This window comes from Bos taurus, chromosome 19 (assembly GCF_002263795.3).
Source record: "Bos taurus isolate L1 Dominette 01449 registration number 42190680 breed Hereford chromosome 19, ARS-UCD2.0, whole genome shotgun sequence".
Taxonomy (NCBI): Eukaryota; Metazoa; Chordata; class Mammalia; order Artiodactyla; family Bovidae; genus Bos; species Bos taurus.
In genome coordinates this window covers 11,679,958-11,690,864 of record NC_037346.1, presented here as the reverse complement: position 1 = coordinate 11,690,864, position 10,907 = coordinate 11,679,958, and the positions used below count along the sequence as shown (strand labels likewise).

Below are 10,907 nucleotides of genomic sequence, written 5' to 3'. Positions count from 1 at the left end.
CCCTCTTTCACTTTCTCCCAGGAGGATGTTTCCTCCCTTCAAGGTGCGAGTCAGCGGCCTGGACAAGAAGGCCAAATACATCCTGCTGATGGACATTGTGGCCGCTGATGACTGCCGGTATAAATTCCATAACTCGCGCTGGATGGTGGCAGGCAAGGCCGACCCCGAGATGCCCAAACGGATGTACATCCACCCAGACAGCCCGGCCACGGGGGAGCAGTGGATGGCCAAGCCGGTGGCCTTCCACAAGCTGAAGCTGACCAACAACATCTCGGACAAGCACGGCTTCGTGAGTGCAGGCCAAGTGCTGATGGGGGTCGAAGACTGCAAGTAGCACCATGGGTTGGTGGGGAGGAGAGAAGACCCCCGGTTCCCCAGAGGGGAGTGCTCGCAGAACCCCCAGAGTGCCCCTGCCCAGATCACTGCCCTGTGGCCTTTGCCGGCTGGGCCTGGGTGCAGAGGCTCTGCTCTGCAAGCCTGGGGAATGTTGGGGTTCACAGCCACTAAGCTCCAGGCTGCCCACAATCTCACTTTCCAAACTCTCAAAATCTCAGGCCTTCCAAACTCCCTTCTGGAGTCGAGCAGGAGGCAGGTGCAGCTGGGACGGGTTGTGGAGCTGTGGTCTTTGGGGTCTGAGCTTGGAAGACTGGCCCAGGACCTCAGTTGGTTCTCACCCTTCCCCAAGACCCAAGTTCCACCCCCATCCCCAAAGGAGGAGATTTAAAAGGTCAAACAACTCCCCTCCTTACCTTTCCCTCCTCCCTCAGGCAGATGCCTGACCTGGGAGAGGGGATTTTGGGGTTCTCACTGCTTCTGCCTGAGCCAGGGCCCCAGTGAATGGGAAGGGGCAGTTCACCGGGCTAAAGGGACTACCCCATCCCGAGGTAGGGCAGGTCGGTGAGGCCGCAAAGGCCCCAGTCTTCTCTCCCTGGGTTTACTAGGGGCTTAGCCATGACGAGAAAGAGAAGTTAAGAGTGGAATGGTAGCGAGTTTTGTTTTATTTTGGTTTCCAGCTGGGGTAATTTTTTTTTTTAATGAAAAGAGAAACTGTGATAAAGAAAATCGAGGGGGGGGAAGAAAAATTAATATGGGGAGGTAAGGAGCAGAGAAGACAGGAGAAAGCGGGGGAAGGTTTGGGGGTGAGGTGGGAAAGACAGAACGTGAGAGAGACAGAAAAATGGCAGAAGGTCCGGTCCCCAGAGAATAGAAAGGCTCTGGGAGACAGGCTGGGGGCTGTCGGCTGACCCTCGCCCTCCCTGCAGACCATTCTGAACTCCATGCACAAGTACCAACCGCGCTTCCACATCGTGCGAGCCAACGACATCCTGAAGCTGCCCTACAGCACGTTCCGCACCTACGTGTTCCCCGAGACCGACTTCATCGCGGTCACCGCCTACCAGAACGACAAGGTGCGCGGGTCGGGCGGCCTCCGACCCTCCACTCACACCCGCCCACGGCCCCCTGCACGCCCGCCCCCCCCCCCTCCACCCTCACGATCGGCTCCCGGGCCCCCAGCCTCTGTAAGCGCAGCACCCAGCGAAACCCCCCGGGCTCGCTCTTGTAGGCCCGCGACACGTACGCACACGCTCCCCGGGGCGCGCGAACAGCTGGGCGCTCCTTGGGGTGGGGATGTTTACTTAGTAATTAGCAGAGATTCCGGGCCCGCGCTGACATTTTTACGTTTTATTCGTTTATTTCTTGGCTCTTGGATGGGAATTTAAATGAAAAGAGGGCGCCCGAGGCAATCTGCCCAGACTTTCCGGCTGCTGGGAACCCAGGGCCTAGTTTTCCCTCTCCTGGGCGAGCCAGAGGTGGTCGGGGGGGACAGGTGACAGCCACCACCCCTCCCGCCCCCCATCCCTCTCTGGGTCAGTTCAGGCCTGGGACCCCTTGGGATGTGCTTGGAGACGTTTCCTTCAAGGGAAAGGGCTTTTCCTGGCTGCTATCTTTCTACACCCTCTCTGTAGAGAGGCAAGGCAACCCCCTGCTAAGGCCCAAGTCCGTGTGCACCACTCTGGGTTGAAGGACAGTGTCTGAGTGTCCTGCCGGCCGTATTTTTTTCTATCTTTTTTTTTTTTTTTTCCCTGTCATTGTGAACCGATCTGTCCTGGGCCGGTATATGCGTGCACCATTTGGAGTGCCTTGAATCCGTGTGGAGGCGTGTGAATTCGTTTGATTCCCTGGGCACTTGTTTTACATGTGTGTACTTGCGTGTGCGCGGAGCCGTGCCTGTGATTGTCGACATGTGTGTCTGCTGACCTGGGTGCTCAGGTGCCGGGTTCCCTTAACTCGAATGGCCGGGTGGGCCTGCATGCTCGCTTGGACGGATTTCCACTCGGGGTGCACAGCTTTGGGCTTGTGTGTGCAAGTCGAGGGATTATACCTCGAATATATATAGTTTTTGGAGGTCGCTTTCTTCGAGGTCCGCCCGCCGACCTCACCTTGCCTTGTGGCTTGGAGCGGCCCAGCCCAGGCGGGCGGGTACCCAGGGTACCCTCCCCGGGGGCTCTCTTCTGGGGCGAGCAGCCTCTGACCTCCAGGTGCCCCGGGCCAGGCTAGACGAGCCCGCAGCCTGACCTGGCGCCGCCCCCTTGGTTGGTCCCCGCAGATCACGCAGCTTAAGATCGACAACAACCCGTTTGCCAAGGGCTTCCGGGACACCGGGAACGGCCGGCGGGAGAAAAGGTGAGGGTGCGCGGGGCTGCCGGCTGGCGGGTGCCTGGGGGAGCAGGGCGTGGAGGGGCCAGGGGGTGGGCTGCGCTCACACCGCTCCTGCGGCTCATCCCCAGGAAGCAGCTGACGCTGCCGTCGTTGCGCCTGTACGAGGAGCACTGCAAGCCGGAGCGCGACGGCGCGGAGTCGGACGCCTCGTCCTGCGACCCTCCCCCTGCGCGGGAACCGCCACCCTCTCCGGGGACGGCGCCCAGTCCCCTGCGCCTGCACCGGACCAGAGGTGCGGGTGGGGCCGGGAGGAGAAGGGGAGGGTGTCCCCCGGGCGCCGGGTTGGCTCGGTGCTCAGCATCTGGCTAACTGAAGGCCTGGGGGGAGCGTCAGCGGCGAGTCTGGGACAGGCCTCTACCCCAGGCCTCCTCTGAGTGCGGTCCCTGGTGGCCCGCAGATCCTTCTGGGCTCTGAGCCTAGGGCGCTGGCTCTGTGTGACTCTGCGGCAGCAAGGCCTCCTCTGCCGGGTTCACTTTCCTCCTCCCCCGCCCTCCCCGTAAATAAGGGATCTTGGATGGGGTGACCCCTACTACCCCGAGCTTCCAGGAGTTCCTCCGACGTGGCCTCCCCGAGAGCAGACTTGTGCACGTCTCTCCGTCTCGGACTTCGCGCCTGTCTGTCCCCGGGCCGGTAACGCCGCGCATCCTCTCTCCCCGCAGCCGAGGAGAAGTCGTGCGCCGCGGACAGTGACCCGGAGCCCGAGCGGCTGGGCGAGGAACGCGCGGGGCCGGCGCTAGGCCGCAGCCCCGCCCTGGACAGCAGCAGCCCCCCTCGCTTGACCGAACCCGATCGCGCCAGGGAGCGGCGCAGCCCCGAGAGGGGCAAGGAGCCGGCCGAGAGCGGCGGGGACGGCCCGTTCGGCCTGCGGAGCCTAGAGAAGGAGCGCGCCGAAGCCCGGCGGAAGGACGAGGGGCGCAAGGAGGCGAGCGAAGGCAAGGAGCCCGGCCTGGCGCCGCTGGTGGTGCAGACGGACAGCGCGTCCCCGCTGGGCGCCGGACACCTGCCCGGCCTGGCCTTCTCCGGCCACCTGCACGGGCAGCAGTTCTTCGGGCCGCTGGGGGCCGGCCAGCCGCTCTTCTTGCACCCGGGACAGTTCGCCATGGGGCCCGGAGCCTTCTCCGCCATGGGCATGGGCCACCTACTAGCCTCGGTGGCCGGCGGAGGCGGCGGTGGTGGAGGCGGCGGGCCAGGGACCGCCACCGGGCTGGACGCGGGCGGGCTGGGTCCCGCGGGCAGTGCGGCCAGCACCGCCGGGCCCTTCCCATTCCACCTCTCCCAGCACATGCTGGCATCTCAGGTAAGGCCTGTGAGCTGGCAGCAGCATAAGGAAGGAAGGGGAATCCGAGGCGGGCAGAGGTGGAAGGCATAGGGCCTGAAGGCGCTCCGGGCGTCCGCCGGCAAGGACTCCCTCCTGGGGAGATCCGGTGGACCCTCTGAACCACACCTGGCTTCTGGGAGACCAAGACCAGGTCCAGGATTTGGCCAGGAGATTGCTTCTGATTCCTGTGTGACCTTGGGCAAGTCCCTGACCCTCTCTGGGCCTATTTCCTTCCCTCTAACCCCAGAATAGACTGGGACCCATTAGACTCTGTGCCCTGTCAGACTGGGTCTGCCTCCAGCTTTTGTAAGTCCACTTGCCTGGCCTGCCTCAGGACATTTTTCTTGGGAACTACTGTTAGTCCCCGAAAGGCTAAAGTGGCTGGACAAAAAAAGTACGAGAATTTGCAGTGTGTTCTGGATAACCGACCACCAAATTGACCCACCTCCCAGATGTCTCGGGCTCCTTTCAGACCCTCAGGAAGCGACCTGACAAAGGCCGGGGCTTTTTCTTCCCCAACACTGAGTCTCCCAACTCCCCCAGCCACACATCTCAGTCCTTCAGGCCCAGGTCGAAATTCTGAGCTCCCAGGGGAGAGCTTATGAAACTGTGGGCAGCAGCAAAATTAGAAGATCCTAAGGGGAGAGTGGCCTCTTTGGTTGCTTGGATGGAATATTCCCTGTAGAAAGATTTGGAATCTCTACATTCATTTTCTTCCCTCTGAGGTTTCTGGCAAATTGAACCCTTAAGATCTTATCTTAAGGGAAGGAAAATAGGAGTTTAGGTCTGAGAAGGCTCCTTTGGTTCAGAAGCAAATATTTTTAAAGTGGGGGAAGGGATTCTGAAATGAGTTTCAAATACAGCTCAGCGTCAGGGGTGTGTGGAGTGAACGTTGGAGGCACTGGCATCAGTATCTGGGGCTCTGAGCTGGTAAGGAAGCCTCCAGAAAGTGGAGTTCAGAGCCTGGAGGTTTAATTTGCCTGGAGGTTGACTCTGTGTGTATGTGAATGCCTCCTCCCCAGACAAATTCTGGTGACGAGCATGGGCATCGCAGAGGTCACAGGGAAGTCAGGGCTTCTAGTCGCAGCCTGGTTAACAGGTGCAAGGCCAGGGAACAGGCACTCAGCACTCGGGAGGCATCACTAGATATACTGCTAGTGGTTAACCACTCACCTATGGCCATCGTACTGTGCGTGCTAAGTCGCTTCAGTCTCTATGAGACCCTATGGACTGTAGCCAGTCAGGCTCCTCTGTCCATGGGGATTCGCCAGGGAAGAATACTGGAGTGGGTTGCCATGCCCTCCTCCAGGGGATCTTCCTATGGCCATCAGAAAGAGACAAAACCTTGGAGATCTGAAGCCCCCTCCTTCCTCTGAGATGCTAGGTCTGAATGCTCAGTAGGGCTTGACCTTCTCAGGAAGGGTATTTTGTCATCTCTGACTAAGCTACTTCCCTTCCTTCTCCCTGCCTGAGCCAGGCCTGAGGCTCCCTGGAAGCCCAGCTCAGTCAGCTCATGCCCTCCTCCCCATGTCCCCAAGTACTCCGTGGAAGGAACCATGATCTCAAAGGTCAGATAATCCAAAAGTTGGGCCGCAGGCGGTCTTTTGTGCAGGGTTTCCCGGCTACTGGGCTTTCCACAGGCAAAGACTCTGCATTCCTTCTTCAGCTGCCACTAGGGAGCCGCTGGGAGTTCTTTGCATTCAGGCCAGTTTATGAACAGACTGGCATCTGGAGCCTTCTCCTGGCCCGGGCAGGAGACCCCTGAACAGGTGGGCAGAGGGAGGGAGAATATACAAAGCTCCTCCCGTCCTATGTGGCCCCAGCCCTTCGGGGCACCTGTGGATCAAAAGGCAGGGCAGGACACTGTTGGAAGCGAGCAGCGCCTCCCTGCCAACACAGCCAAGTTACCTACTGGCCACCTGGCCCCCGGCTGGCCCTGTTTCTTCCCCCAAGGCCCTTTGCTAGATCAGCCGCCTGTAATGGCCTTCCCTTACTCCTAGAGTAATAGCTGGCACAGAGCTTGGTAGGGCCCGCTCCGAATCATAGCCTTAAGTGGGCATAGGCATAATGGCTCATTACTACCTGCGCTCTTTGGGGAGTAAGGTTATGTGAGCACCTGTCTTCCTGAACAGAGTAGGGCAAGGATTCCCAGTTGTCGCCCGGCCACCAGCACCCAGATCACCCCCAGGAACACCCCAGGCGGGATGCCTAACCCTTGTCTTGTTTTGTTTCTTTCAGGGAATCCCCATGCCCACTTTCGGAGGCCTCTTCCCCTATCCCTACACCTACATGGCGGCCGCTGCAGCGGCGGCCTCGGCTCTGCCAGCCACCAGCGCTGCGGCCGCGGCCGCGGCTGCCGCCGGTTCCCTGTCCCGGAGCCCCTTTCTGGGCAGTGCCCGGCCCCGCCTGCGCTTCAGCCCCTACCAGATCCCGGTCTCCATCCCACCGAGCACTAGCCTCCTCACCACCGGGCTGGCGGCGGAGGGCTCCAAGGCTGCAGGCGGCGGCAACAGCCGGGAGCCCAGCCCGCTGCCGGAGCTGGCCCTCCGCAAAGTGGGGGCCCCGGCCCGCGTGGCCCTGTCGCCCGGCGGCGCGGCCAAAGAGGCGGCCAGTGAACTGCAGAGCATTCAGAGACTGGTGAGTGGGCTGGAGAGCCAGCGAGCCCTCTCCCCCGGCAGGGAGTCACCCAAGTGAGGGGGCCCGCCCTGCTGCTCCGCTGCCGCCGCCGCCACCGCCGCCACCGCGCAGGCCTCCTGGGTTGCCTCCCCTGCTGCTTGGGACGTGTACAGCACAGAATGGGTATTTATTTAAATAAAGGAGAGAAGCGGGCTGCAGCCGGAATGAAACCCTGATCGGCCAGCCGGGGCCTGGGACACTTCCCTGGGCCTCACAAGGAATCCGGAACACAGTCGCTTTGGGGCCGCTGGATTTGGTCCAGGTCTGCTCCGGTGTCAAGGTGTCATCGGCGGGGCCTGTCCCGGTTCCTCCAGCGCTGTGGGGGAGGCCTCGTCCCCGCCTCAGCCCGGGGCTGGCTGTCTGGGGAGCCAGAAGGTGCAGGGGTCAGGGGAGGAAGCCCCAAAGCCCCCTAGCCTGGAGCCCCGGACCGCTGGAGAATCTGGGGTGAGGGGAGCTGAGGTCAGTGAAGATGAAGTCAGTGTAGACTTGAGCTGAGAGGGGCCTGTTCCTTTAGTCCTTCCATTTCTCCCGGACAGGCGCCCCTCCCACCCCTGGGTAAGCAGAGGGAGTGGCATTTCTGTCTTGAGTCCCCAGGGGGCGGGAAAAAAAAAAAGATATTTATGAAATAAATGGTAATTTGTGTAAATAAGCTTTAAGGTTCCCAGAATATGCAAATTGGTATTAATTTATTCAAAGGTGTACATTGCTGTGTACAGAATATTTAGAGATTAACTCATAGCCTATAATTTTTTTCCTTTTACATGAGCATCTATATTGTACAGGGCTGGGGGGTGGGGAGGAGGTACTTGGCTGCGGAGAGGGCCCCCGGCCCCCGGAGAAGCCCCCACCCCGTCAGCCCCTCGGCCCCTGCGCCCGGGCGTTTTTTGCTCGCCCGGCCCGCGGGCTCCACCTCAGGTTTTCACTTTTCGCTCCGGAGCGAGACGAAAACGACAAAAACTCGAGAAAACAATAAAACGCTGCAATGCGAAGTGAACGGCGCAGTGCGCTCTGTGGGCCGCGCGGGGCAGGGGGCGCCGCGAGCGCGTCAGGCGGGACCGGAGGCCGGGACTGCGGGGCGAGCGCCCGGGGCTCGCGGCGGCGGCGGCGCTCCCCCGGGGGCGGCGGGGCGGTGAGCGGAGCCGCGAGGCCGGGCGGCGCCGGCGCGGGCTGCGGGCGGGCGGGGAGGCGCCGCGCCGCCGTGAGCCCTCCGCGCGCGTCCAGCGCCGCCGCCGCCGGGCCGGGGGCCGGGCTCCCTCTGCTGGCCGCTCTCCGCCGTCCGCCGCTCCGCGCCTGGCCTCCCGGCTCCCGGCCCGGGGCGCGCGCCACCGTGGAATTGCATCTCCTTTCGGAGGTTCTGGCTGGGTGGGGCTGATAAGACGGGTGCTCCCTCTCTCCGTCCGGAGGAGGGGTTTGGCCATGGTCCCCCAAATACCGCGAACCTAGAATCCTTTTCCATCCCTCCGTCTCCTGAACCTCAAAAGGACACGTTCTCTCCAATCAGGATTGTTGACCAGAGTGGCAGAGTCTAGACTGAAGGTCCTCCCGTGAAAATCATCTATATCTCTCTCGGGGGTGGGGGACAGTGTATGAAGACTGGGGCTCCCGAGGCTCTTTTTTCCTCCCCCACTTTCTCCCTGTACAATAGTGGGTTCAGCTGGAGGTCGCTCAGGGAGTCGCACTGTGTCAATCGCCGTTAGGCGTCGCTCCCAGTCGCCCGAGTCTGCCGGGACAGCTGCTGCCCCAGGAGGGCGGCCTCTCCACCCCTCCTCACCCAGCCGACAGGTGTCTCCAGCCCCAAATCCTAGCAGTGGAAGGGGCGGGAGACCGGCAAGTTTCCTTCAGACCACCGCGGGGTCTGCCCATCCTCAGCATCACCCCTTCCCAGCTGCTTCCTCTTTCTGAAGCGTGTGAGTGTCCATGATGCCCTGGTTTAGCAGGCAGCTCAACCTGGGCACTTCCGAGGCCGAGAGGCGCTGGCTTCCAGTTCACCAGGGACATCGGGGATGGTGAGATGGAGGAAGGGTGAAGGAGAACTGGCCTCCAGGCTCCCTGGACACCTTCGTGGGCTCATCCATTTGCAAAGAAGAGAATCGTGTCCTCCTCTTCCAGGGAGGGAGCCGGGCCCCAGGCCACGCTGAATTCGGGGGAGGGTGTCGGCCTGTGAACCAGTGCGAGGGCGAAGAAGACTGTCCCGGCTCTGGGAAAGGGTGGGCTCGGGTTTCCCTGCCTCTGACCTTCGGGCGTGCAGGAGGGCAGTTCAGGACCAGGGCGGGGCAGAAAGGCCCCTTTCTCGGCTCAAATAAAACCCTGCGTGAACAGTGTCTATTGGAGGTCTCTAACATTTGAAGAGGGGCGCGTGTGTTTCTTCTGATTTATCACTGTCTAGGGAGAATGGGGAGAAGGAAATGGCAACCCACTCTGGTATTCTTGCCTAGAGAATCCCGTGGACACTTCCACGGGCTGGTGGGCTGCCGTCTATGGGGTCGCACAGAGTCGGACACGGCTGAAGCGACTTAGCATGCAGGCATGCATTGGAGAACGAAATGGCAACCCGCTCCAGTATTCTTGCCTGGAGAATCCCAGGGACAGAGGAGCCTGGTGGGCTGCCGTCTGTGGGGTCGCACAGAGTCGGACACGACTGAAGCGACATAGCAGCAGCAGCAGGGAGAGTGGGGAAGAGGTGCGGAGCGGGCTGCTGGCGCCAGGGGGCAGCACCGAGCTGGCGCCGCGGCCGAGCCCGCGGGGAGACCCGGTTCCCGAGGAGGGTCGTGGTCACGGTCGCGCAGAGCGGCTTGGTGGCGGCCGCCTTCTCGCCGCAGGGCGGCTGCAGCTCCCCGGTGGGATGAAGTGATCCTCCAGGGTCCCAAAGCGCCCCGGGGCCCCGAGCGCAGCCTGGGGAGCCGTTCCCCCGTCACCGCCGGCCCCCACCTCACTGTACCCCCTCCCGGGGTCGCCCTCGCCGCCCTGCGCTGGGTCCCAGCTGCGAGCCTCCTGCGTTCGGCTGCGGAAACCCGCGCGGTCGGGCCTCAGACAAAGGCCAGGCCTCTCTCTGGCCCAATTAAGCCACCCGCCTCCCCGCCTTCATTGTTCCTGGGGTCGCCAATTAGCCCAGGCGCCCCGCGTCCCACCGCTCCGGTGCCCCCAAGGCCTCTTTAACCCTTCAGGGCCTGGCACCGGGGCGGGGGGTGCCCTAGACGGCGTGATCCCCAGCGGACCAGCGAATCTGGGCGTGATGGGCGCTGCTGACCTGATGCGTCGCCGCGGGGCGCTGATCGCTGGCACCGTGGGAGTGTGGGAGGGAGTTGTGCGTGTCGGTGTTGGGGTTAGGAGTGTGATTCACAGGGGAGCTTGGAGACTGTGGGGGAGGGGAGCTCGCCATGAGACCCCTAGCGGCTAGGCAGCAAGGATTGCGTGACCTGTGCTGTGCTTGGTCGTTCAGTCGTGTCCGACTCTTCGTGAACCCTATGAACTGTAGCTCGCCAGGCTCCGCTGTCCATGGGGCTTCTCCAAGCAAAAATACTGGAGTGGGTTGCCATGCTCTCCTCCAGGGGATCTTCCCCACCCAGGGATCCAACCCAGAGTCTGCCACATCGCTGGCGGATTCTTTGCCGTCTGAGCCACCCTGGGAAGCTTAAGGGACTTCGTTTTCTCTTCTGTCAATCCAAGTCTCCCCAGCCCTCAAGTCATTCTCCTATCTTCGGAGGAAATCTTGAGCACCAGTGGCCCGGCCCTCCCCCAACCCCACCCCATGGGTGCAGAAGTGGGACCGGCCTCCCCAGGGTACCCCATGCAGGGCAACCCCTTGGAGCCAGAGGGGCGTTCAGTTTGACGCGCCCCCAGGATACCCCACAGGTGAAAGCCCCAGCTCGAGGCCTTTACCCGCCCTCCTCCCCAAGTCCCAGTAAAAGGGACGGTTCAGGGGACAGTCTCGGTGAAACCGAGGTTTAAACTCTGAGCCTGCCTTCCTTTCCGGCTTTCGGAGGTACCCCCAATCCAATCCCACTCTGTCCTCTCCTTTGCCTCGACGCCAAAGTCCTTAGCACCAGCCCGGCATGTACACGGTCCGGCGAGGGGCCGAGGGCTCTGCGCTCCAGGGCCTGGGCAGCAGAGAGGAGACCGGGGGTCAGGGGCCAAGGGGACGGAGCCTGAACTCCGGGTCCTCTCTGGGCATTGCCCCGCGCGTGCCCTTGGC

The 10,907-nt window shown here is 62.0% G+C and overlaps 1 protein-coding gene across 4 annotated transcripts in view; it reads left to right on the top strand.

Annotated features, from left to right (window-relative positions):
• Nucleotides 1-10,907, top strand: part of TBX2 (T-box transcription factor 2) — a 35,255-nt gene that overhangs the window by 1,771 nt on the left and 22,577 nt on the right. For 3 of the 4 annotated variants that reach the window (XR_009491552.1, XR_003030691.2, XM_059878158.1), the window contains exons 2-7: nucleotides 22-289; nucleotides 1,263-1,409; nucleotides 2,609-2,685; nucleotides 2,790-2,953; nucleotides 3,381-4,018; nucleotides 6,278-6,676. Coding sequence is in view for 2 of the 4 variants with exons in the window: in XM_059878158.1 (XP_059734141.1) it covers nucleotides 22-289; nucleotides 1,263-1,409; nucleotides 2,609-2,685; nucleotides 2,790-2,953; nucleotides 3,381-4,018; nucleotides 6,278-6,676 (1,693 nt within the window). In the remaining 2 variants the exon portion in view is untranslated. 4 annotated transcript variants of the gene reach the window in all.